The sequence below is a fragment of the Zalophus californianus genome, chromosome 2 (genome assembly GCF_009762305.2).
Source record: "Zalophus californianus isolate mZalCal1 chromosome 2, mZalCal1.pri.v2, whole genome shotgun sequence".
Lineage (NCBI taxonomy): Eukaryota > Metazoa > Chordata > Mammalia > Carnivora > Otariidae > Zalophus > Zalophus californianus.
In genome coordinates, this window is record NC_045596.1 from 70782016 (window position 1) to 70804713 (window position 22698).

The following is a 22698-nucleotide window of genomic DNA, read 5'->3' on the forward strand; positions in this document are numbered from 1 at the left end:
AGCTTAAAAAAAAGAACGAGAGAGGACTTTCCACAGCTTCCTAGTTTCCAAAGCACAGGTTAACTGGAGGCGTTTTCTGGAAGGCAATTTGACAAAAGGTATCAAATTCATTCAAAAAATGCCATGCTCCTAGATCCAGTCATTCCTCTTATAAATATTTATCCCAAAGAAATAATCAATCATGTTTCTAAAGATTTATATTCAAGGTTAGTCCAATGAAGGCCAGTAGTTGGAAACAATTTTAAATGTCTGGCAAAAACAACAAACAGCTGTTGTTTTTGCCCTTTGGCCTTCCTATTCCACATCACGCAGGTGGCACCCTGTACAGTGGCTGGATCCAGCCAGTTGGAGTGATCTCTGGAGCTAGAGCGTTTGAAGGCAGTACTGGGAAATCATGGCTTTTCCCCTACCTGCTGGTTACTGGGGGACATTACTCGGGAACTACCTCATCAACAGACAGAGGCAAAGAGCCTGCCTGAGAGTTTTAACTACAGAGCTAAACAATTCCTCTTTTGGTCCCAGGCAGTTTAAGTGTTGTGTTCCTTGTAACTGAAAGAGTCCTGACAAATGACCTGTGCAACAATAATGGATAAATTGCATAAACAGTGGCACATATGTGCAGCGGCATACCATGCAAAAAATGAAATGATATTGCACATGTATGTATTAACGTGCAAAATGTTCATTTAAAATTTTAAAAAGCCAAGATTATGTAGGCAGATTTTTTTCAATGCTTGACTATATAACTGTATTGAAAGTGTCCTAGATTATAACAAATGCTAACCACGATGATTTCTGCATTCTGTAAGATTATTGGTAATTTTTTTTTCTTTTACTACACTGTATTTTCTGATTTTTCTTAAGTGAACTAAAAGTGCACAAATATATTAAAGCAACTCAGGCCAGTGGCAGATAAAGGCTCGATTACATGGAAAAGAATCGGGTAATTCCAGACCCCCTCTCATTTCATTTCAACATTGGGGGAGCCGGAGCATATGGGATTAGTTCCACTGAGGCAAAGCATTCTGGAAGCTAAAATGAGAGGCAGGACTTTGCTATTTTGTGTGATTACAGGAAAGTAGAATTGGAATGTGACATCAACAGGTACCCTCCTGTTATTGAACACTTAGAGGACTCCAGATTCTATACTAAGTGCATTACATTATACGATTTAAACTTTACAGCATCCTGATGATTTAGTTAGTTGCTATGATTAGCCTCTCATAGGGGTGAAGAAAATGAACCACAGAGGAGTTGAGTAACTTGCCAAAGGTCACATAATGTTAGTAAGTGATTGAGTCAAGATTCATAACCATATCATTCACAATAGTCCCATCCTGAAAACAACCCAAATGTTTGTAAACACTAGTATGGATAAATAAACAACTGTCTAGTCACATCACGCAAAACTATGCAGGCAAGAAAATGATGAAGATATAGCTACCAACAACAGCAAGGATACACCTCACAAACATAGCGTGATTCTGTGTATATGAAGATCAAAGATAGACAAAATTAATCTGTGGTGTTACAAGTCAATACAGGGGTTACCCTCAATACAGGGGTTACCCTCGAGAAGGAAAGAGGGACTGCTGGTCGCGAAGAGTTCTAAAACGTGCTTCTAAGGTCTTGTCCTATTTTTTGACCTGCATGGTGGTTAGATAGATGTGTCCATTTACAGTAGCTCATTGAGCTGCACACTTATGATTTCTGTGTTTTTAACCAATGTATGCTATATGTCAATAAAAAAGTTTGTTTTAAAAAGCAGCATCTCAGTTGCATTGCCCAGTTGTTAGTAACAACCACTGATAAACACTGCTTTCTGCTGGGAGAAGTCTTCAGTGTGTCTCTGTGAAAGCTCTATCATTGATAAGACGCTGAGCAAAAACCAGAGTCAACTGAATCCAAGACAGTTATGGTCACTAAGGATCACAGACTGCCGCAGCTCAGGCCATGTGCAGCTGAGCATCCAAAGAAGAGTCCTATAGGGCAAGCAAGCCGCCGCTCCATCCCAAAGCCAGAAGTGCACAAACCACTTGTGTGCTTGCGACCCTACCTTTCAGCCCAAACGGTGCCTTTGTGTGAAGAAGAAAAACCTACCTCTCCTCAAGCGACTTTATGGCCATCTCCTGGAAAATCTTTCGAGTTTAAAGGGACCTGAATATGAACAGTGCAGCCTAGAACTGTGTAGTCGACAATCCACACAACTGTGTGTGTCGTTCCTGCTTTGACAAGACGCGGTGAGATCTTTTAGTTCTGCTGAAAGCACTATCAATGGTGACCAAAATAAATTTGTTTCTCACGCAAAACACGTTCTCTCTTGATTTTCACTGCTGAACATTCAATGGAATAGAATCAAATCCGAATCAAAAGAGCTACAGTATTTACTATGGCAAAGAGAAGGAGGAGGCATGACAGCTTTCCCAGCCCTGCTGGACTCAGATTCTCTTGGCTCATCTGGATACCTGGGGACTAAGAATCTGGCAGGGGAACAGGGTGCCATGTAGTAGCTGAGAAGCAACACCTGCAGCTATCTTTCATCAAGTGAAGGAAGGCCAAATTGTTATCAGTCTCAGACGGCCAGGGGACAATCACCAAACTTCCACTGGCTCTGGAGCATAGGTCTGCTCTGTGACTGCCTCAGCAGTCCTTTCATCTTTTAGAAAAAAAGCCTCAATCCAAGTCTGTGTTGATTTTAAAAGCTATTAGAAAACAAATATATGTTAAGAAAGAAAACAGAGATGAATAAAAGGAACAAAATAAAATTACTTGTCATTATCAAAGAATAACCACTCTCTAGGTGTGGTTAGAGGAAAATGGCTTGGTATATATCCTTGGGAACTTGTAAAATGCAAGATATAGATCTTTTATATATGGATATATACATATATTTACATTAGATACAAATAAGATACCCACCCATGCCAATGTTTATATATTTATACCCACACAACTATATCTGTTGTTTCTAGAACTTAGATACTTAATTCCAAAAGAGCATGATGGTAGAAAACAAATTTGAGCATATGTATATGTATATTTATTGGACACTACATATTACTTACACAATTCAACATTTTAAGAGTTATTACTTGCTTAAAATATAGAAATGGCCAAGCACTGTTGGGGTATGTGCAACCAGTAGGATCCCCTGGGGTATGGTGGCCTCACTAATCAATTCTTTACAGTATACAGTGGAGCATACCACTACTGTGCCCTGCTTGCTACAGTAAGTTCTTCAGGTATTATAATGGCATGGGTTTTTATTTTTTTTATTTTTTTATTTTTTTTAAAGATTTTATTTATTTATTTGAGAGAGAGAGGCAATGAGATATAGAAAGCACGAGAGGGAAGAGGGTCAGAGGGAGAAGCAGACTCCCCGCTGAGCAGGAAGCCCGATGTGGGACTCGATCCCGGGACTCCAGGATCATGACCTGAGCCGAAGGCAGTCGCTTAACCAACTGAGCCACCCAGGCGCCCAATGGCATGGGTTTTTAAATGTATAACTATTATAATTTTTTTTACAATTCCACTGTTGGGATGCTTTTAATGTTTAGAATCCTAGATTACACTCTTTCTCTTTATACCGTTTTGTTTCCATAAAATTATTAAAATTTATTATTAACTTTTCTTCATGGTACAAAAATATTACTCTTGTTTTATAATTTCTTGCTGCTAAAAGGGATGAGAAATGCTTTAAGAGCTGGCTTCTAGGGGCGCCTGGGTGGCTCAGTCACTGAGCATCTGCCTTCGGCTCAGGTCATGATCCCAGGGTCCTGGGATGGAGGCCTGCATCGGGCTGCCTGCTCAGCGGGGAGCCTGCGTCTCCCTCTTGTGCTTGCTCTCTCTCTAGAGCTCTCTCTTCTCAAATAAGTAAATAAAAGCTTTTTTTTTTTTTTTTTAAAAGAGCTGGCTTCTAATCGGATAAGTTCCCTGCAGCCACCTCTAGAATGGTCAGCCTGGAGGGGGTTAATGGTTGATAATGCTGTTGTACAAGAGACTTTGTGCAACTTTCTATTTGGGCAACTTCAAGTTTATCATCATTAACGGTAGTTTTCATTAGACAGGGTAAGAAATCACACACAAGTTAAACATAGAAACAAATTAAGGAAATGCATGCTCACCAATAAGCAAGTAAGAAGGGGACCCCAAAATGCCCAGCTGCTGAAGCCGTGGTGACAATATGGCCATGATTATTCTTCATCATCACTGGAAGAAATGCTTTTGTAGTCTAGAAATAGTGTTTATTAAGAGAAAAATATATATTGTTATTTCTGATCTGCAGACCCACTGGGAATATTTCCAAAGCTATATTTTGTTAACACTTTTCCTAGAATAAAGGGAAAAAAACCCAATTAATTGCCAAATGTGACAAATTAAGACAACTGGATAGGATGCATAGATTGGAAAAAGTAAGCAAAGCAATGGATACTGAAAACTTTGAGAATCCGGGCACCTGGGTGGCTCTGTTGGTTGGGCGGCTGCCTTCGGCTCAGGTCATGATCCTGGAGTCCCGGGATCGAGTCCCGCATCGGGCTCCCTGCTCGGCGGGGAGTCTGCTTCTCCCTCTGACCCTCCCCCCCTCTCATGTGCTCTCTCTCTCTCTCTCTCTCTCTCATTCTCGCTTTCTCAAATAAATAAACAAATAAAATCTTTAAAAAAAAAAAAAAAAACCACACAAAAGGACTCAGATGACCCCTAATCCCTTTCTTCATAAACAATGTCACATAGATGAGAGAATCTAGTTTAAAATTAAAACATACATAACACCTAAAGTTTATTATTAATGAATTATTAGTATTAATATTACTAAGGGGGAGGAAGAATGGTTGATGAGATTTGGTCAGAGCATGAAAAATGACCTCTTTTTTTTAAGTCTATTTATTTTTTTTAATAATCTCAACCCAACGTGGGGCTCAAACTCACGACCTCAAGATCATGAGTCTCATGCTCTTCCAAATGAGCCCTGAAAAATGACCTCTTTGTATATTATCCTTAGTACCTGGAGAAAACTTCAGTATTAATTTGATACATCTTTATGTCTGCTGAAATCTCCACTTTAAGATTTTATTTATTTATTTGTCAGAGAGAGAGAGAGCACAAGCAGGGGGAGCATCAGGCAGAGGAAGAAGTAGGCTCCCTGCTGAGCAAGGAGCCTGATGCAGGACTTGATCCCAGGACCCTGGGATCATGACCTGAGCCAAAGGCAGACACTTAACTGACTGAGTCACCCAGGTGTCCTGAAATCTCCACTTTAAACATAGTCTTTGGATTTTACAAAAGGGAATATTTTCATAAAAGAAGTCATACCTACCCAGAAATGTGCGAGTACATTAACTTCAAAAGTCTTTTCAATCTGAGGGTCTTGTGTTGCAAACAAATCCGATGTGTAGACTACACCAGCATTATTTACTAAAATACTAACATCTCCAATTTCTTCCTTCACCTTTAAAAATAAGACAAATATCTGTATCATAAAGAGTTATGAAGGAAGGTTTGCATGCAAGGATTATTAAAGAACTACGTGTTCCTCTATTAGATGTGGGGGGAAAAGTAGTTTTGTAATCTATGTGCCAATATGGAAAAAAGAACCTTTTAATCTTAGGTACTTAATTTCAAAACAGCTCTACCTGTAAGTCTGGTTAAGTAGAAGTTTTCTTTTGCAATTTAGGCTCTTGACTTTGCTCTACTGATTTTACTCTGAGAGGCTTATGGCTAATAAAAACATAACCAGTGGCAAAAGACAAAAAAACAAACAAACAAAAAACAAAAACAGCATTTATTTTTTAAATACTGCTTCAAAAGGTAAGCAAAAAAGTTTTTTTTAATCAATTGGCAAATGCAGGAACGATCTGGGAATCTATGTAAAACTGATTATACCATTAAGCTGGTCACATCTTCTATTTCTTTATTTTTGTAGTACAAACTATTTATTTTGTTGCTCACCAACCTTCCCCCTGCACGTGACAGTTGGCCTAAGGGCTGGCAATGCCAGAATATCTTATCTGATATTTTTACAGTTCCTTGAGTAACTAAGCTTCTTGGTGGATAGGCCCTAGAGTTACAATGCATTCTGTTATACACTGTGCTCCAAATAAAAGCTAACTTCTGTTAAGAGTTATCATATTTAGATAGTGCTGCAGTGTGCTGGGGGACTGAGGGGGAGGTGGCAAATAGCCTGTTAAAGGCTTTCATTGTGCTATGCATTTTGCACAATTTCATTATTTATCTCATTTAATTCTCAAAATAATTCCATTAGCTGGCAACCCTTGGTATGCTCACTTTAGAGATGAGAAACATGAAACACAGAATGGCTGTTTCTTGCTCAAGGTCATGTGACTATTCAAGGTCACATGGAGCTGAGACTCTCCCAGATCTTCTGACCTCAGAGCCCAAGACAAACCTTAGAGCTCAAACACAAAGGAGGCCAGGAGGTGGGATACACATCAGCGACCCAGTAGGACACCAGTATGCCAACAGCTAGAGGCTTGTCAGCCAGAAATGAACTCATCAGGTTGTTTTAAAGTATGAAAGAGTCAAGCTAAGATACTGGGCCCTTGCTCAACACTATTTGTACCTATAGCCACATCTCTAGCACGATATGAAAACTGTTGTTCAGAATAATGCCCCTCAGTTATTGAGAAGAACAGGACAGTGTGTGTGTGGTTGAAGTGACGAAGATGTTGTAATGCCTCCAAACTAGCATGACTTAAAATACAAATCGCTCTTCTATGCTGCCAAAGAATTTGCCCGCACACACTTGTCCCTTCCTTCATCCTGGGCTCCCCATCATCCCCTATTGCCTCTCCACACCGTGAATGTCTGCTCTGCACATTTCTCAGTAGTGAAAGCAAGCCATGAGTTTAAATGCTTAGGTGACACAAAAATGTCCTGATATTAAAGTAACCACATCAAAATCACTTCAAAATATCTGATTGTCACATGTCATTGTGCATATTCTGTTAAGCATATTGTTTGTCCTTGAGCAATTTCAGGAAAAACACTAGGGTTAAAACCCATGGAATAGGTTCAAATAATGAAATTACCTTTTCCAGAACAGCCTATTCCCAGATGAGTCTAGAAGCAATCACTGTGTGCCAGGGACTGATTCAAAGACTTTACATCATTAATTCACTTAATCCTCCTAACAGCTCTGAGGTGGGTACTGCTGTGATCCCCATTTTATAACTGGGGAAACTTAGGCACAGGGAGGTTAAATAACTTGCAATGATAGAGCCAGTAGTAACTGGAAGAGTGTACATCTCTCTAAAGGAAAATCATCGTTAATTTAAGTAAAATAGTAACTGTTAAATGCAGATGTTTCTTGTCTACAGGCCTTGCTCTTACTGTACCTCCCCCCGGGAAAGCTATTTCCCACCACTAGTCTGGGTAATTTCTACTTAGTTGGTGTTTTGTTTTGTTTTGTTTTAAGAGAGGGAGGGAGTGGGGGAGGTGGAGTGTGGGGAGGGGCAGAGGGAGAGGGGAAGAGAGAGAATCCCAAGCAGGCTCCACACCCAGCACAGAGCCATACATGGGGGCTCGATCTCATGACCCTGAGATCATGACCGGAGCTGATATCAAGTCAGTCACCTGAGACACCCAGGTGCCCCAATTTCTACTTATTCTTTTGACTTAGCTCAGGCCTCACCAGTAATAGAGGCATTAGCTTAAAATAAAAGTTTACAATTCAAAAACAGAAGTTAAAAATGTCCTCAAATCTAAAATTCCCTAAACAAGGAGGTTCTCAAGGCGGGTTGAATCAGAATCTTTATACTGTACTGGATCAGATTATCCAGGGGTAAGGTCCAGGAATGTGTGTTTTAAGGAATTTGCTCAGATAATTCTACTGACTTTCTTACTATTGTAGCATTTACTCAACAAGCACATGTATAAATGCGTTCGGAGTGAAGCTCCATTATATACACATGGTATATTTCAGTTGTATATAGAAGAGGCAAATACTGCTTTATAGAGAGAAATCTATGATCAAAGCCTGATAAACAGTTAAATTTATCCTAACTCCCTAACCCAGTTCTTTGGGCATCTGAAGACCCCATCAGTGATTTGCAGTGTCACCCAAGAATTTACTTGTAGCAGAATCACATGGGTGAGGCGTGGGTGGGTATGTAGGGTACTAAACGGGCAGATTCCTGGGCCTAGGCCCCGATCCACTGAAAGCAAACCTCGGGCGTGTCATTTTTTAAGAAGCTCTCTGGAAGATTCTAGAACACACTCAAGTCTGGGAAACTCAGTTCTAGGTTCTAGTTCTGGGTCTGCCACTACTTGGCTGCACAACCTTAGGCAAATCACAAAACTTCCGCTACTTTGTCTGCATCGTGACGGTGTCATCTCCAGAATCCCTCCAAGCTCTGACATGGCCCGATCCTAACCAAATGCAAAATTTCACCTTCTTTGCAGAGTTGTAAACATCTTCTCGGTTACTGCAGTCTACCACAAAGGCATAAGCCTTCGCACCCAGTCTCCTGCATTCAGCAACTGTGTCCTCAATTCCGTGCTAGGAAAGGCAACAAAAAGTTTGAAAAGAGAATGAAATAAATGACATGAACATATTACATCAACAGCTGAAAATAATTAGGGATGGTCAGATTGTTTGAACTAGCATTAGGCGGGAATTTAACTGGACACATTTTTGGCAGGGATATAGGTACACTTTGCTCTTAGTACTTTGACAAGATTCTTTTATTTGGAACCAAACTTAAAGCAAGCTTTTTTAAAGAACATAAAAATCTTAAAATACTAGTTTTGTATTCATGAATTTTACATACTTTGTGAATGTGTGTGTGTGTGTGTATTCCATACCAAGATTTAAAAAAATAATATTTAGCTTTTTCTTTGTCACTAAAAACTATCCACATACATCAATTTTCTAGCTAAATAAATAAATAAGTAAGGGGCTAATTACATTCGTTCATTCACTCATTCTTTTAACATTTTAATGTGTGGGTCAGTCACGGTGCTTAGAAGAACCTTACAGATAGAAATATGAAAGAGACAGAGTACTGACCTTAGCAAGCTCATGGTCTAGTAGAAAGAAACAAAAAGTATAAGATTTAGGTAGGACATATGAAATTGTTATTGTGTCGGAATAAAGGATTGAATATTGGCAGTTTCACATGGTTCAAACTAACACACTGTGGTTAAGTATAATAACAGAAAAATATACAGAAAGTTATGGGAACACAGAGGAGGGGCATGAAATAGAGTTCTAGAAGAAAAGGTACCAGGGGCACCTGGGTGGCTCAGTTGTTAAGTGTCTGCCTTTGGCTCAGAATCCCAGGGTCCTGGGATCGAGCTCCGCGTCGGGCTCCCTGCTTGGCGGGAAGCCGGCTTCTCCCTCTCCCGCTCGCCCTGCTTGTGTTCCCTCTCTCGCTGTGTCTCTGTCAAATAAATAAATAAAATCTTTAAAAAAAAAGAAAAAAAGGAAAGGTACCAGAGTAGGGTCTTAAGAGTGAGTGGAACAGACAGGTAAAGAGAGGCGAAAGGGCAGGCAGGCAGAGTGCAAACAAGGGATGGATCGGAGAAAGGTCAGTGGGAAAATATCAGCAGTTTGGCGTTGCTGGGTCATAAAGCTCAAGGCCAGTAAGAGTCCAGATTAAAGGGCATTGTGTATCATACTAAGTGCACTGATTAAATGACAGAATCAGATATGTGAATTATACTGATTACTCTTGCTGAAGTATGGAGAACAGATTTTAGGGGTCAATACTGCAGGAAGAGAGAAAGATTAGTAGGCAGTTGACAATCACTCAGCCAACAGAGGATACAAGCTTGAACTGTGGCACAACTATAAAGAATGGAGAGAAGAGAATGATCCTCAAAACATATCTTTAGGAGGCAAAATCAGCAGGACTTGGGGACAACATGAGGAAGGTGGGAAGAACCGAAGCGACGTCCTTCCTTTTTTAGTTTAAGGAACTGGCAACACGGTGTTGCCACAAGTCAGATGAAGTCACAAGGAGAGTGGATTTGAGAAAAGGAATGACGAGCCCAGTCTGGAGTGCTGATTTTGTCACCTTAAATTCATGATCAGACCATAGGGTTCTGTTTTTGTTTTTCTTTTTTTTGTTTCCATTTTTGCTTGTTGGTTTGCCTTTACCGATTTTGTAGCTTTTTCGTTGTAAAGAATGTCTCAAACCATACCTTGGATCGAGGGTTAGTCTGTGAACTCTGCAAGCCAAGACATTCTTGTCAGCTAATGCACAAGTGGGTGGACTTACTACACCTACCCACAGAGAGAATGGTAGAGCAGAACACTAGTGTGTGAATTTGCTGGTAAACTGTAATTCCTCTTGCAGAAAACCCAAACCTGGACAGCTATGGAAAGAATTCGCAGTTCGCCCAGTGAACTTACTGTGACAGTAAAAGGAAAGAGGGTGTTTTCCCTTCTGCTGAAATCTCTCACACAAACTGTTGTTTGTCCTCTGATGAGGAGCCCTTATTCCCCAAGGGACATCAAAACGTCTCAAGTAAACCTTATGTTGCCCTCCTGTACCTAACAGGCAGCTTTGGGCCCCTTCCTTTGAAAGTATATTTCATTAATGTAGTATATACATACGGTGGAATATTATTCAGCCTTCAAAAGGAATAAAATTCTGACACGTTCTACAGCATGGATGAACCTTGATATCAAGCTTAGTGAAACAAGTCAGATACAAAAGGGCAAATATTGCATAATTCTAGTTATATGAGATACCTAGCATAGTCAATTACACGGAGACAGAAAGCAGAATGGTGGTTGCCAGGGGCTGGGGGGGGTGGGGACTAATTGTTTAATGGGTGTGCAAAGTTCCATTTGGGGATGATGAAAAAGTTTGGAGATGGAGAGTAGAGGTCATTTTGTAACAATGTGAACGTACTCAACACAACTAAACTGAATGCTTGAAAATGGTTAAAATGGAAATTTTTATGTAATACATATTTTACCACAATAAAGAAAGTTTTAAAAAGTATATGGTGCTGATTCTTTGGGTATGCACAAAATTCAGTCCTTCTTTGGAACAAATTCTACAATAAAACCCCATTTGCCCTTTATTCCATTTGTGGAGATTTGCTTAGTAATGGTTGGCTTTCTCCGTCAAGGCGCAGAGTGCGAAGCGACAAACATGCCCTTCCTTTATGTCTGCAATCATGCTTTGCCTATTTCCCTGGTCTTCCCCACTTAGGGCCAAGGTCTGCACTCCACACCTCCTGAACTATGCAACAAATTTAAGTTCAAAATTCTGCCAGGAAAAATCTTAGACAGTCTCCATATTCATTTGGTAAGAAATAAAAAATAAACAGACCTTTAAAATTTTTCTCAGCACAGTGGAACTGCTCATCATTCTTCAACATTTCCCCTGTTAACCTTTTTCCTAATGTGCTGGATTCAGTTCTCAATTTTTATTTTTTATTATTTTTATTTGTTTATTTTAAGATTTTATTTACTTATTTGAGAGAGAGCGTGCACACGCACGTGCGCAAGAACATGAGCAGGAGAGAGGGGCAAAGGGAGAAGGAGAAGCAGACTCCCGCTGAGCCAGGAGCCTGATGCGGGGCTCGATCCCAGGATGACGGTACCATGACCCAAGCGGAAGGCAGACACCCAACTGACTGAGCCACCCAGGCGCCCCTCAGTTCTCAATTGTTAATCCTGGGCTCTCCTTTAAGACTTGACTTATCATTCTTGCCTCTATCCCCACAACCAAAGCTTTTTGCCCATTACCTAGACTACTAAATATCTACATGTTCTCCTGATTCTTTCCATTGTTTTTTTCCATTCATTAATTCACTTTAACATTTGATAAACAGTCTTTGAGTATATATTAGGTGCTCACTACTTGCTATAAATTTATCTTCACACGGACGCCTGGGTGGCTCAATTGATTAAGCAGCTGCCTTGGGCTCAGGTCATGATCCCAGGGTCCTGGGATCCAGTCCTGTGTCGGGCTCCTTGCTCAGCGGGGAGCCTGCTTCTCCCTCTGCCTCTGCTTCTGCCTGCCCCTGCTTGCTCGCTCTCTCTCTCTCTCTCTCTCTGACAAATAAATAAAATCTTTAAAAAATAAAAATTAAAAAATAAATTTATCTTCACAAACTTCTCTAATGAGGCATGGGGGTGACACTGGTTAAGAAATGTGATTATCTACATAAAACAATAAAAAATTCATGGCATCTGTCTCAGTAGAATAACAAAGCTGAAGCCACCACTAATCCCTCCCTAAATTCATGCTCCTTTTCTGTGGACTTCATGATGAGTAGGAAGATGTCTGTCCACAATATCCTGAGAAGGATATCTTTGGACATTGCTATCCTTGCTGCTTGACTTAATCTGAGAAATTTGTCTTTGGGGACAATTTGTCTTTGAACCCTGGGGGGAAGGAATTTGATCTGGCCCCTCCCTGCCCTTCCAGCTTGGTTGAAAACAATCTGAAACTCTCCTCTTCTTCTCTCATTCTCATTCTCTGTAGAGCCACCAGCCCCAAAGTTTTCATCTCTAGGTTCTGCTGCCTGGACTCCTTGAAATTTCCACCCTACCCTCCCTCCCCAGTCAGGTTTAGTGGTTCTCAGACTTTCATAATTTTAAAACCTGTACAATTTCAAGAAAAGTGGACTGCAGTGTATATACTTAACTAGGACTGCCAATCTTTTATTTGGCCATGTAAGGACGTTAAAACCAACACAGAAACTATCAGTTACTATCATAGTCATTGCATTAAATATATATGTATATTTCACCCACAAAAAAAGTGGGAAAGATATCACCTTAAAACAACAGATGGTTTACTTAAATTTAATGAATTTAACATAATAAATACTGCATTGTCTTTAATTTTCTGACCACTTTCCAGTACTACCTCCCTGGTCTGCAAAGCCAGCATCATCTCTTGTCTGGATTACCACTAGTCCGCTAACTGCTCTCCCTGCAACCCAACAGCCTAGAATCTGGCTTTAAAACCCTCCACTGGCTCTCCCAGGAAAAGCCGAAGCACAAACAATAGCTTAGGGGAACCTTGATGATCTGGAGCTGCTGCTACTTGAGTTTCTAGACCAGCGCTGTCTCATAAAATATAATGCAAGCCACGTACTTAATTTTAATTTTTCTAGTAGTCACGTTTGAAAAAATAACATTTAATTTAGCAGCATATTTTATTCAACTTCGTATGTCCAAAATATTACTTTGGAATATTTGTTATTATGAAATACTGTATTTCAATATGTAGTCTATATAAAAGTTTGTTAGGAAGATATTCAACATTCCTCTTTTCATACTGTCTTTGAAATCCTGTGTGTAATTACACCGGCAGCACATCTCAATTCAGATGAGCCACATTTCAAATGCTCAACAGCCATTGTGTTGGAAAGCACAGATCTAGACTTTTCTTTTACTTCTCTCCCTTCCCTCACTCTGTGCCATGCTTTGCCTTTGCTGATCCCTCTCTGCAAAGATATGGGAAGGGCTGACTGTACCCTCCGCCTCTTCTGATCTTGACTCAACTATCTCCATCTCAGGAGGCTTTCTGTGTAAGATCAACACGTTCATCCCGGCCCTTCTCACCATACAGAGTCTCTATCCCCTTTCATATTTTTTCTTTATACTTATCACTTTCTAGCAATTACAGAATTTATTATACAGCATATCTCGTTTACTGTCCCTTGTTCATGAACTTTGTGCTCTTCTTACTGCTGTGTCCTCAGGTCTATATTACAACAGTGCCTGGCAGATAGGAGGCACTCAATAACTATTTGCTGGATAAATACACTCCACTCCGAATCAGAGAAAATTTTGTACAGACGAGCACAGGCATTGGGAGCCATTAACACAGATGTGTAACCCAATTCTTAGCCCCAAATCCTCTAATGTTGGCTTAAACTCACTTTGTGACTGGATAATAACTAACGTGTGTTTACCGTATGCCAGACACTGCTAAATGCTTTGTGGGCACTATTTGGTATAATCCTCCCAGCCCTTTAAGGTAAGTACTGTTATTTTATCCATTTTGCAGAAAAGGATTCTAAAGTTAGGAGGTAGCTCATGAAGAGGTGGAGAGCTCCACTGAGTTTGACTCTACCACCATGTCTGACATCAGATTAGACTGGGACTAGTTTGTATCTTTCATTGCATGTATAATTATTTAAAGTCTATTTTCCCTACAAGATTATTCGCCTATTCGCCACTGTGTTCTTACTCTCCAGCTAACAGATACTCAATAAGTACTTGTTGATTGCTATCTCAACCACCCACTCACTGGAGAACTATTATCTAACTTCACATTCCCTGAATTTTTGTTTACAGCCACAGCGCTGGATGTTTACTGATGTGTAAGGGATGGCTTTTCAGGCCCTCAGGTGCCTTGCAGAAAACTCTCTGTCCATCTACCACTGGCCATATAAAAGGTTAGATTCTAAGTCCTCCTCTCTTCCTTTAAGCCTACACCTATTCTTGTAAAACATTATGTATATTGAAGAGTTTTTCCTCTTATTTTTATTTAAAATTTTTTGTTTAATTTTCCTTTTTTAAGTAAACTCGATGCCCGACATGGGGCTTGAACTCAACAACCCCGAGATCAGGAGTCGCGTGCTCTACTGACTGAGCCAGCCAGGTACCCCGGAGAGTTTTTTCTTTTATATTGTTTTTAACTGAAAGATGATTTTAAAAATTATTTTTGGCAATTGCTATGATACGGTAATATTGCTTTCTGTTGGGTGTCTTTTAAACCCACTTATCTCAGTAATGGCAAGTAGGATTTTTTTCTTAATAGGTGCAAACCTCTTAAGAGACTAGCTTAAAAACCATTACTCTTCCCACTTGTTTAAGATAGAGGGATCAGTGAAATCAGGCTCTGGAGGAGGCCACAGATTCTTTTCTGGGCAAAAGGAAGGATACATTTACAATGCTAAATTAGTGATGGGTAGTAACTGGGAATCTTACATCCTCCAGGTCCATTTATCCTGTAATCATAAACATTAATGGATCTGTAAAATGCCAGTAGTAATTTTTTTTTCTCCCTGCTTTATAGAGATGCTGTTCAGGGTTGTTGCCTGCAGAATGCATCCGTGACTACGATTAAAGGGGACAGAAAGTAAAACATAGGAAGCACGATTACCTTATTTATATCCCACAGAACCAGTTTGCTTTTAAGTTTGGCAAATTCATAGGCAGTTAGTCTCCCAATTCCGTGTCCAGCTCCAGTAATCAGTACGATTTCTCCAGTAACTGATTTTCTCTTCTTAGGAATAAAAAGCTTCAGGAGAGACTCTAGGCTGAAGATGATCAGCAAGGGCAGAAGCTGGAGGCAATGCAGAAAGAACTTCATCCTGGTCGTTGCCGTGAGCTTTTGGTGTACTGCCTTTCACCAATCACTCTAAATTGCTTCTGGAGGGCGATTCCGTCCAACACCGGAGAGAGTAAAAGCAAAAACAAGGAAGGGCTCCGAAACCGTTCCTTCCGCTGGGCTGGGCTTGGTTAGGTCTTTCACAATTGGTTCGGGCTGCAGTGCGGAGCGGCTGCTCGCCAGCTCAGAAATCCGGGAGGGACAAAGTCCAGAGGAGGGCAAGGCTTCCGAGTCCGCTCTTCTTTGACGCACCGCCTCCGGGTCTTGCGAGCCGACCTCGGTGGCTTGGTTGCCGCTTGTTTTCCGAAATGTGGTCATTCCTCTCCAAGTTACAGAGATCACTGACAGTGTCCGCAGTCCAGATGCTGCTTTGAAACTTGATGCTCACCACCAGTGAAGGGATGCAGATGTAGTTTCCTATTTTAAAAGGGACGTGGGGAGATCAATTGTTCCGCAACCCCCCCCCGCCCCCGTCCCATCCCGAGAAATTATGCTATCTCACATTCTGATTTGAACGAAACGCGAGGGCAGAGAAAATGTTGAACTTTCAAGGGCAGCGATAATCAAGGCCCAGGAAAATCGTATCATATCATAAGGGATTGTATCCACAAGGAAGAGCAGTGTGTTTGGATAATCTTTTTCGCTCAACCTTTTGGAACTTGTGAAAAAAACATATTACACTTAAGTAATCGTATCTTTCTCCAGGTTAATAAATCACGGCTTCCAGAATGAATCATAAAACGGAAAGAAAATCACCTTGCATAAAGATTACCTATGTAATTTTTGGTTTAGTAGTTTATTATAAGTATTGGTTACTGAAAAGAAAAAGACCCCATTCTGGGTTTGTGTGCGGGAAGAGCTTAATCATTGTTAGTTACATTTTTTTTTTCCAATTCAGTTCTTGATAGTAATTGAAATGGGGCTTTTTGTGAGACACTACAGTACTTGGAAAGAGACATCTGTCAGTGGGTGACTGATGGTCGCTTTATATTTAAGAGGCAGGAAGATCACAAAAAATTGGACGTTCACAAAGAATTCATACATCTCTTTATCATCTGCAACTTTTCCTTATGGCTCTCAAATGCAAGTTTACAATAGTACAAATACTTGCATAGAAAGTTTCCTGACTGATGAATCACAGACCTGTACCCTTGAAACAAATAATACATTATATGTTACTAAACAAAAAAGAAAATTTAGCTATTAAAACAAAAAAAAAGAAATTTCCCAGTTTCCAGAGGTTTTTTTCACATATATTAGCTCATTAGATTTTTTAACAAGCTTCTTAGGAAGTAGAGAAGAAAACTATTTCCCTATTTTATAAATGAATGGATCAGTTAGATTAACTTTTTAAAGCTCCCACAGCAAGAAAATACATAACTGTCAAACTTTTTTGCCCAATACCTATAGGAAGAAAGCACATCTTACATGTGTATGCTTCCAAGTTTTTTTTTTTTTATTCATGAGAGGCAGAGAGAGAGAGAGGCAGAGGGAGAAGCAGGCTCCCAAGGGAGCAGGGAGCCCGATGCGGGACTCGATCCCAGGACTCCGGGATCATGACCTGAGCCGAAGGCAGACGCTTAACCATCTGAGCCACCCAGGCGCCCGTGTATGCTTTCATATATGTTGACTTTCACATATGTAGGCTCTGTCTCTAAAATTTTCTATTAAGAAAATCGGAGAGCATGAGACTCGTGAGTTCAAGCCCCATGTTGGGTGTAGCAATTACTTAAAAAAATAAAATCTTAAAAAAAAAAATTGTATGTAAAGAGAACTAGGTAGTTTTGATCCAGTAAGATGGCTAGAGTTCCCCTGGTCTAGGAAAAGAACAGTGTTTGAAAACAGTCACACCTGAATCCTATGTGTGTATGTGACTTCACCTCCCTGAGAATGTTTCCTAATTTGTAAAACTGGGATGTTATGAATACATACCCTACAGGATTCTTGTGAATCCTGAGCTGAAGGCAGACGCTCAAATGCTGAGCCACTCAGGCGCCTCATTGGAACAGTTTAAAATGTTTTCTGTGGGCGCCCGGGTGGCTCAGTCATTAGGCCTTCGGCTCAGGTCAGGATCCCAGGGTCCTGGGATGGAGCCCGGCATCCGGGCTCTCTGCTCGGCGGGGAGGCTGCTTCTCTCCCACTCCCCCTGCTTGTGTTCCCTTTCTTGCTGTGCTTCTCTCTGTCAAATAAATAAAAAAAAAAATCTTTAAAAAAACTAAATAAAATGTTTTCTATGTGGAGAACCTTAATTTCATGCTGCCCTGCCAGCTGTTGAAGTAGCGTTAAAAAAGGGGGGGGGGGAACAAAAGTTAAGGATAAGGAGCCCTTCAATGATGATTTGAGCACTTACTATGACTAGGCATTATGCTGAGTGCCTCACATATAGACACAGTATATTTTACCTTCTCAATAGTCTTAAGAAGTAGGTTCAATGAGACATCTATTACGTGAATAAAGAAATAAAAAAGATTAAGAGAAATAAGCAAATCACCTGAGGTCATAGTATAAATGGTAGAGTTGAATTTAGATCTCGGCCATTATCACTAGTCTATGTTGCCTTTTTTCTTAGGGCAAAGAAGAAAAGCTAAGCCACTCCTAAATCACTTTGAAAAATTCAGAAGGATAAAAATTGTTACTCATAATACCTCCCATTATTCATAACTCCTATAGCATTCATAACACCTCCCCCTCATAGCATTAGGTGACTTAATCCCTAATTAACAGGTCATAGAGTGCAGCTATTAAAAGAAAGATTTTGTTTGTTGTTGTTTTTTAGAGAGAGAGGGCGTGAGCACATGAGTGTGTGTGTGTGTGTGTGTGTGTGCGCGCGTGTGTGTGTGTGTGTGGTCTGTGTTGTGGTGGGTGAGGGAGAGAGAAAATCCCAAGTGCAGAGCCTGACAAGGGGTTCAATCTCAGGACCCTGAGATCATGAACTGAGCTGAAATAAAGAGTCGGACGCTCAACAGACTAGGCCACACAGGCACCCCTAAAACTAGGATTTTGAATTCCTGCCAACTTTTTATCAGCTATGTGATATCTGGTTGTTTACCCTTCCCCGAGGTCTCAGTTACTTCATCTGTAAAATGGATACAATAGCAGCTTGGTTGAGTAAATGAGATATTTAAAAAGCAGAGCTGACATCTTACATACAAATATACTTAATGAATGATAGCTACTACTGTATTTTAACCAGTCATCAGTAAGAGGTTTATGTTTGCAAGGCTGGCTCTGTAGAGTCCTAGTGGATTCAGAAGGAAAGGCCACCATACTTTGCAATTACATAGGCCAATGAAAAAGTCTCTTTTCTTTTCCCTATTACTTTAAAGGACACTGAGGAAGAACATTCAGAAATGACTGCCAGACTGTGCTAAAGGAGGTACTTCCAATAGTTTTTCAGTCATTCTGGGATAGAAGACTTCATACTTGGCTCTGATGTCTGAATTTTAGAGCTGGAAGGAGTTAAATGTTAGCTTGTCCAACCACATGTTTTTTAAAGTAATGAATCTATGCATTCAAAGTAATGAATATATCTGGTTTAAAAATGGTTCAACAAGGGGTGCCTGGATGGCTCAGTCGGTTAAACATCTGTCTTCAGCTCAGGTCATGATCCAAGGGTTCTGGGATCGAGTCCCACATCAGGCTCCCTGCTCAGCAGGGAGTCTGTTTCTCCCTCTGCCCCTCTCCCCTCTCGTTCTCTCAATCTCTCTCTGCCTCTTTCAAATAAATAATTTTTTAAAAAAATGGTTCAGCAGGGCAGGTAATAAAAACCAACAGTCCTCAGTCCCATTGTCTAACTCTTCAGATTAACCACTTTTAATCCTTTTAGTTGTCTCTTGTACAGTTGACTTCTATGCCTCTAATAAAGGTTTACAGTGTCATTTCTTAGCTAATCAATAGTAGACATTACTGATTTTCTTCTATGACAGCTGAGGATGTAGTTCACTTATTCCACTCCTAACACCCTTCTCCCTATATATTCCCAGTACAATTATGTCACTATCCTTACTACTTTTGTTTGGTTATATTTAAAAATTTTTAATTTTTTTTAAAGATTTTATTTATTTAGGGCGCCTGGGTGGCTCAGTTGCTTAAGTGACTGCCTTCGGCTCAGGTCATGATCCTGGAGTCCCAGGATTGAGTCCCACATCGGGCTCCCTGCTCAGTGGGGAGTCTGCTTCTCCCTCTGACCCTCTTCCCTCTCGTGCTCTCTCTCTCTCATTCTCTCTCTCAAATAAATAAATAAAATCTTAAAAAAGGGATTTTATTGATTTAACAGACAGAAAGACAGAGAGAGAGAGAGAGAGAGAGAGAGCGCACAAGCAGGGGGAGCAGGAGAGGGAGAAGCAGGCTCCCTGCTGAGCAGGTAGCCCGACCCCAGGACCCTGGGATCATGACCTGAGCCAAAGGCAGATCCTTAACTGACTAAGCTACCCAGGCATCCCTGTTTGTTTATATTTAAAACTCTTACACTTTTTATGTCTTATTCCTGCCACTGTATGATGAAACTTTTGGCTTCCCATTTTGTAAGAGGAGGGTAAGCCCTATTGTTTTCCTCAGTTGTCCCTTTCTACCTCCCAACTTGTAGTATCTGGTTTACTTTCATATTCTCAGGACTGATCATATTTACTTTATATTTTGTAACTGTAACACTTTCTGTGCTTGGTCTATGTTGACTCTGAAAGCTCAAAATCAACAGAGAGCATTTACGTTCTTATGACTAAATAGTGGCCTTCCTCAGCAGGAGGCTGCTATTAGACTAACTGGGACGGACTGGGCCAGAAGAAATCACAGTCATCTCAAAACTATTCATCCTTGGCCTTTATGAAGACGGAGGCAGCATAATGTCAAAGCAAAAACTCTGAAGTTAGGTTGGAATTCCAGCTCTGTCACTCTCTAGTTGTGTGATTTTCAACAAGTCATTTAAATTCTTTGTTTAAATTTCCTTCAGCATGCATTAACTTATTAAGAGACAGGACTGGTGGCTGATTGAAAGAACACAAAAGATACAAAGAAAATCCTTGCCATCAGGGAAGAGAAAGAGGAAAGCAGGCTACTGTTGACGCAGGGGATTATGGAAAAGGAGAGAGGATAGCAATAGAGGCAAGTATTAAGAGTCTTAGTAACTGGACTTCTCATTCCAACCCTTACTGCTATGTTGCTATTTATCCAGTTCCAACTTTTATAATACCAACTTCTCTATGTTTTGAGGAACAAAATTTGGTACAGTGTTAATGGCTTTCCATTGTACTTGGGATAAACTGCTAATTCCTTACCATAGCCTATAAGACCTTATAAGATGTGGTTCTTGGGTCAAGATTTTTACATAAAATAAACCCATAGTAGCTTAGTCAAATAGGGGTTTCTTTTCCTTATTAGTCCAGAAGCAGTCTATGTAGGACAGATGCAATGGTGCAACTATTTGAGGAAGTAAAAAAAAAAAAACAAAACCAACAAACCCTCAGGTTCCTTCTTGTACCCTATCCTGACATCCATGTGTGTGGCTTTTGTCATTAGGATCTCAAGATCGCTTCTCCTTCTCTAGGAAATGTGCCCTCCTTTCAGGCAGGAATACAAGAGTGAGGGGAGGGGCGCCTGGGTGGCTCAGTTGGTTAAGCGACTGCCTTCGGCTCATGTCATGACCTGGAGTCCCGGGATCCAGTCCCACATCGGACTCCCTCTCAGCAGGGAGTCTGCTTCTCCCTCTGACCCTCTTCCCTCTCATTCTCTCTGTCTCTCATTCTCTCTCTCTCAAATAAATAAATAAAATCTTTAAAAAAAAAAAAAAAGAGTGAGGGGAAATTGCAAAAGGTTAATAGTTCCTGCTAAATCAGCCAGTCTCTTTTGCCCAGGAAAATAAGGGCCTTCCCAGAAAACCCACACAGTAGACTACCACGTTCATCTCATTGGCCAGGAAAGGGTCATGTGGCCCCCTTAGCTGCAGGGAGCATAGGGGGTAAGTTTTTACCTGTACACATTTCTTTCTTTCTTGTTTTTTTTAAAGATTTTTTTTTTAAAAGCTTTTATTTATTTTTCAAGAGAGAGAGAGAATGTAAGTGGGGGCAGGCAGAGAGAGCTGGAGAAGCAGGCTCCCCACTGAGTAGGGAACCCGATGTGGGGCTCAATCCCAGGACTCTGGGATCAAGACCTGAGCAGAAGGCAGATGCTTAACCGACTGAGCCAGCCAGGCGCCCCAGCTGGACATATTTCTACATATGACATGGAAGAAGGGAGAACGAATAAATGGGTATTGGGTAACAGAGAGTTGTGCCCACCATACTGGCCACCTCTCTGGCTTCATTGCAGATCACACTTTCTGGTTTACTACTATGCTTTAGCACATTGACCTTTCTGTTCCTTGCTTATAGCCAAGCTCTTTTCTACCTTAGCGATTTTGTACTTACAGTCCTCTCTGCTTGGAGTGCTCTTTCCCCAGCTTTTCCAGTGCCTGGTAGCTTCATATCCTTAAGTATTTCTCAAGAGTGATCTTGTCGGAGAAGTCTTTGCTGACACTCTTCTCCTGTAATATAGTTACTCCGGTTTCACTTATTCTTTTATGTAGCAAGTTGTCTACTTCCTTCATAGCATTTTTCCTAATATGCAATTCCTAGTTTGTTTATTTATAGTTCATTCACCTCCCCTAGAAAGTAAGTTTCATGAGAGCAGGACCTTGTCTGTCTTGGTCATGACTTTATTCCTGGCACTTAGCGCAGTGCTTGGTAAATAGTAAGTAATCCATAAATATTTGCTAGGTAATGAAATGAATAGAACAAGGGTGAAACAGTTGGAATTATTAATCACTCTTAGTTTTAGTATACCTAAAATCAATTCCGGCAATCACATACATGGCTTTCCTATTGAAAAACATTCATTATTTGGCATCTTTTGCCTGTTTCACCAACTATTTTAAGAAGCCCTTAAAGTTGGTATGTGGTTACTAAGTAAAAAATTAAATAAAAAATATAAGCCCTCACTTCTCTCTACTTAAGTTCTAACGATATCCCTTTCATTTGGAATGTGGATAAACGGATGGTAGTATAAAACAGTAAATATTTGAGATGGCATTTCGGTTCTGCCCAAGAGTGGGCTATAGCACATGCTCACAATAATCTAGTAGATCTAGTAGATGTCCCTGAAGGGTGGAACCCTGGAAACCCTCTGTCTGAGCTAATTGTGATATAGTCCTAGTACCGAGGAGTTGGTTTTGTTTGCATAGTTGTGTAGTTCTTTGAGCTAAGTCCATTCCAATCTCTCTTTAAGGAATGTAGAGTTAGAAAACTGGAGCTCGAAGAACTTTCTATGAGAATGCCTTTCTCTCTCCGGTTCCTGGTCAAACGTTTTGTGGCTCACTGCCTTACTTCTCTTCTTCCTA

General features: G+C 40.5%; 1 protein-coding gene across 1 annotated transcript in view; it reads right to left on the minus strand.

Moving 5' to 3' along the window:
- Window positions 1–15461, minus strand: part of LOC113924677 (estradiol 17-beta-dehydrogenase 11) — a 34740-nt gene extending 19279 nt beyond the window's left edge. The window contains exons 1-4 of the mRNA XM_027598779.2: window positions 15102–15461; window positions 8408–8515; window positions 5315–5446; window positions 4125–4231 (exon numbers count right to left, since the gene is read on the minus strand). Coding sequence (XP_027454580.1) covers window positions 4125–4231; window positions 5315–5446; window positions 8408–8515; window positions 15102–15311 — 557 coding nt within the window. The 5' untranslated portion in view covers window positions 15312–15461. The remainder of the gene's footprint in view (window positions 1–4124; window positions 4232–5314; window positions 5447–8407; window positions 8516–15101) is intronic.
- Between the last annotated feature and the right edge of the window lie 7237 nt (window positions 15462–22698).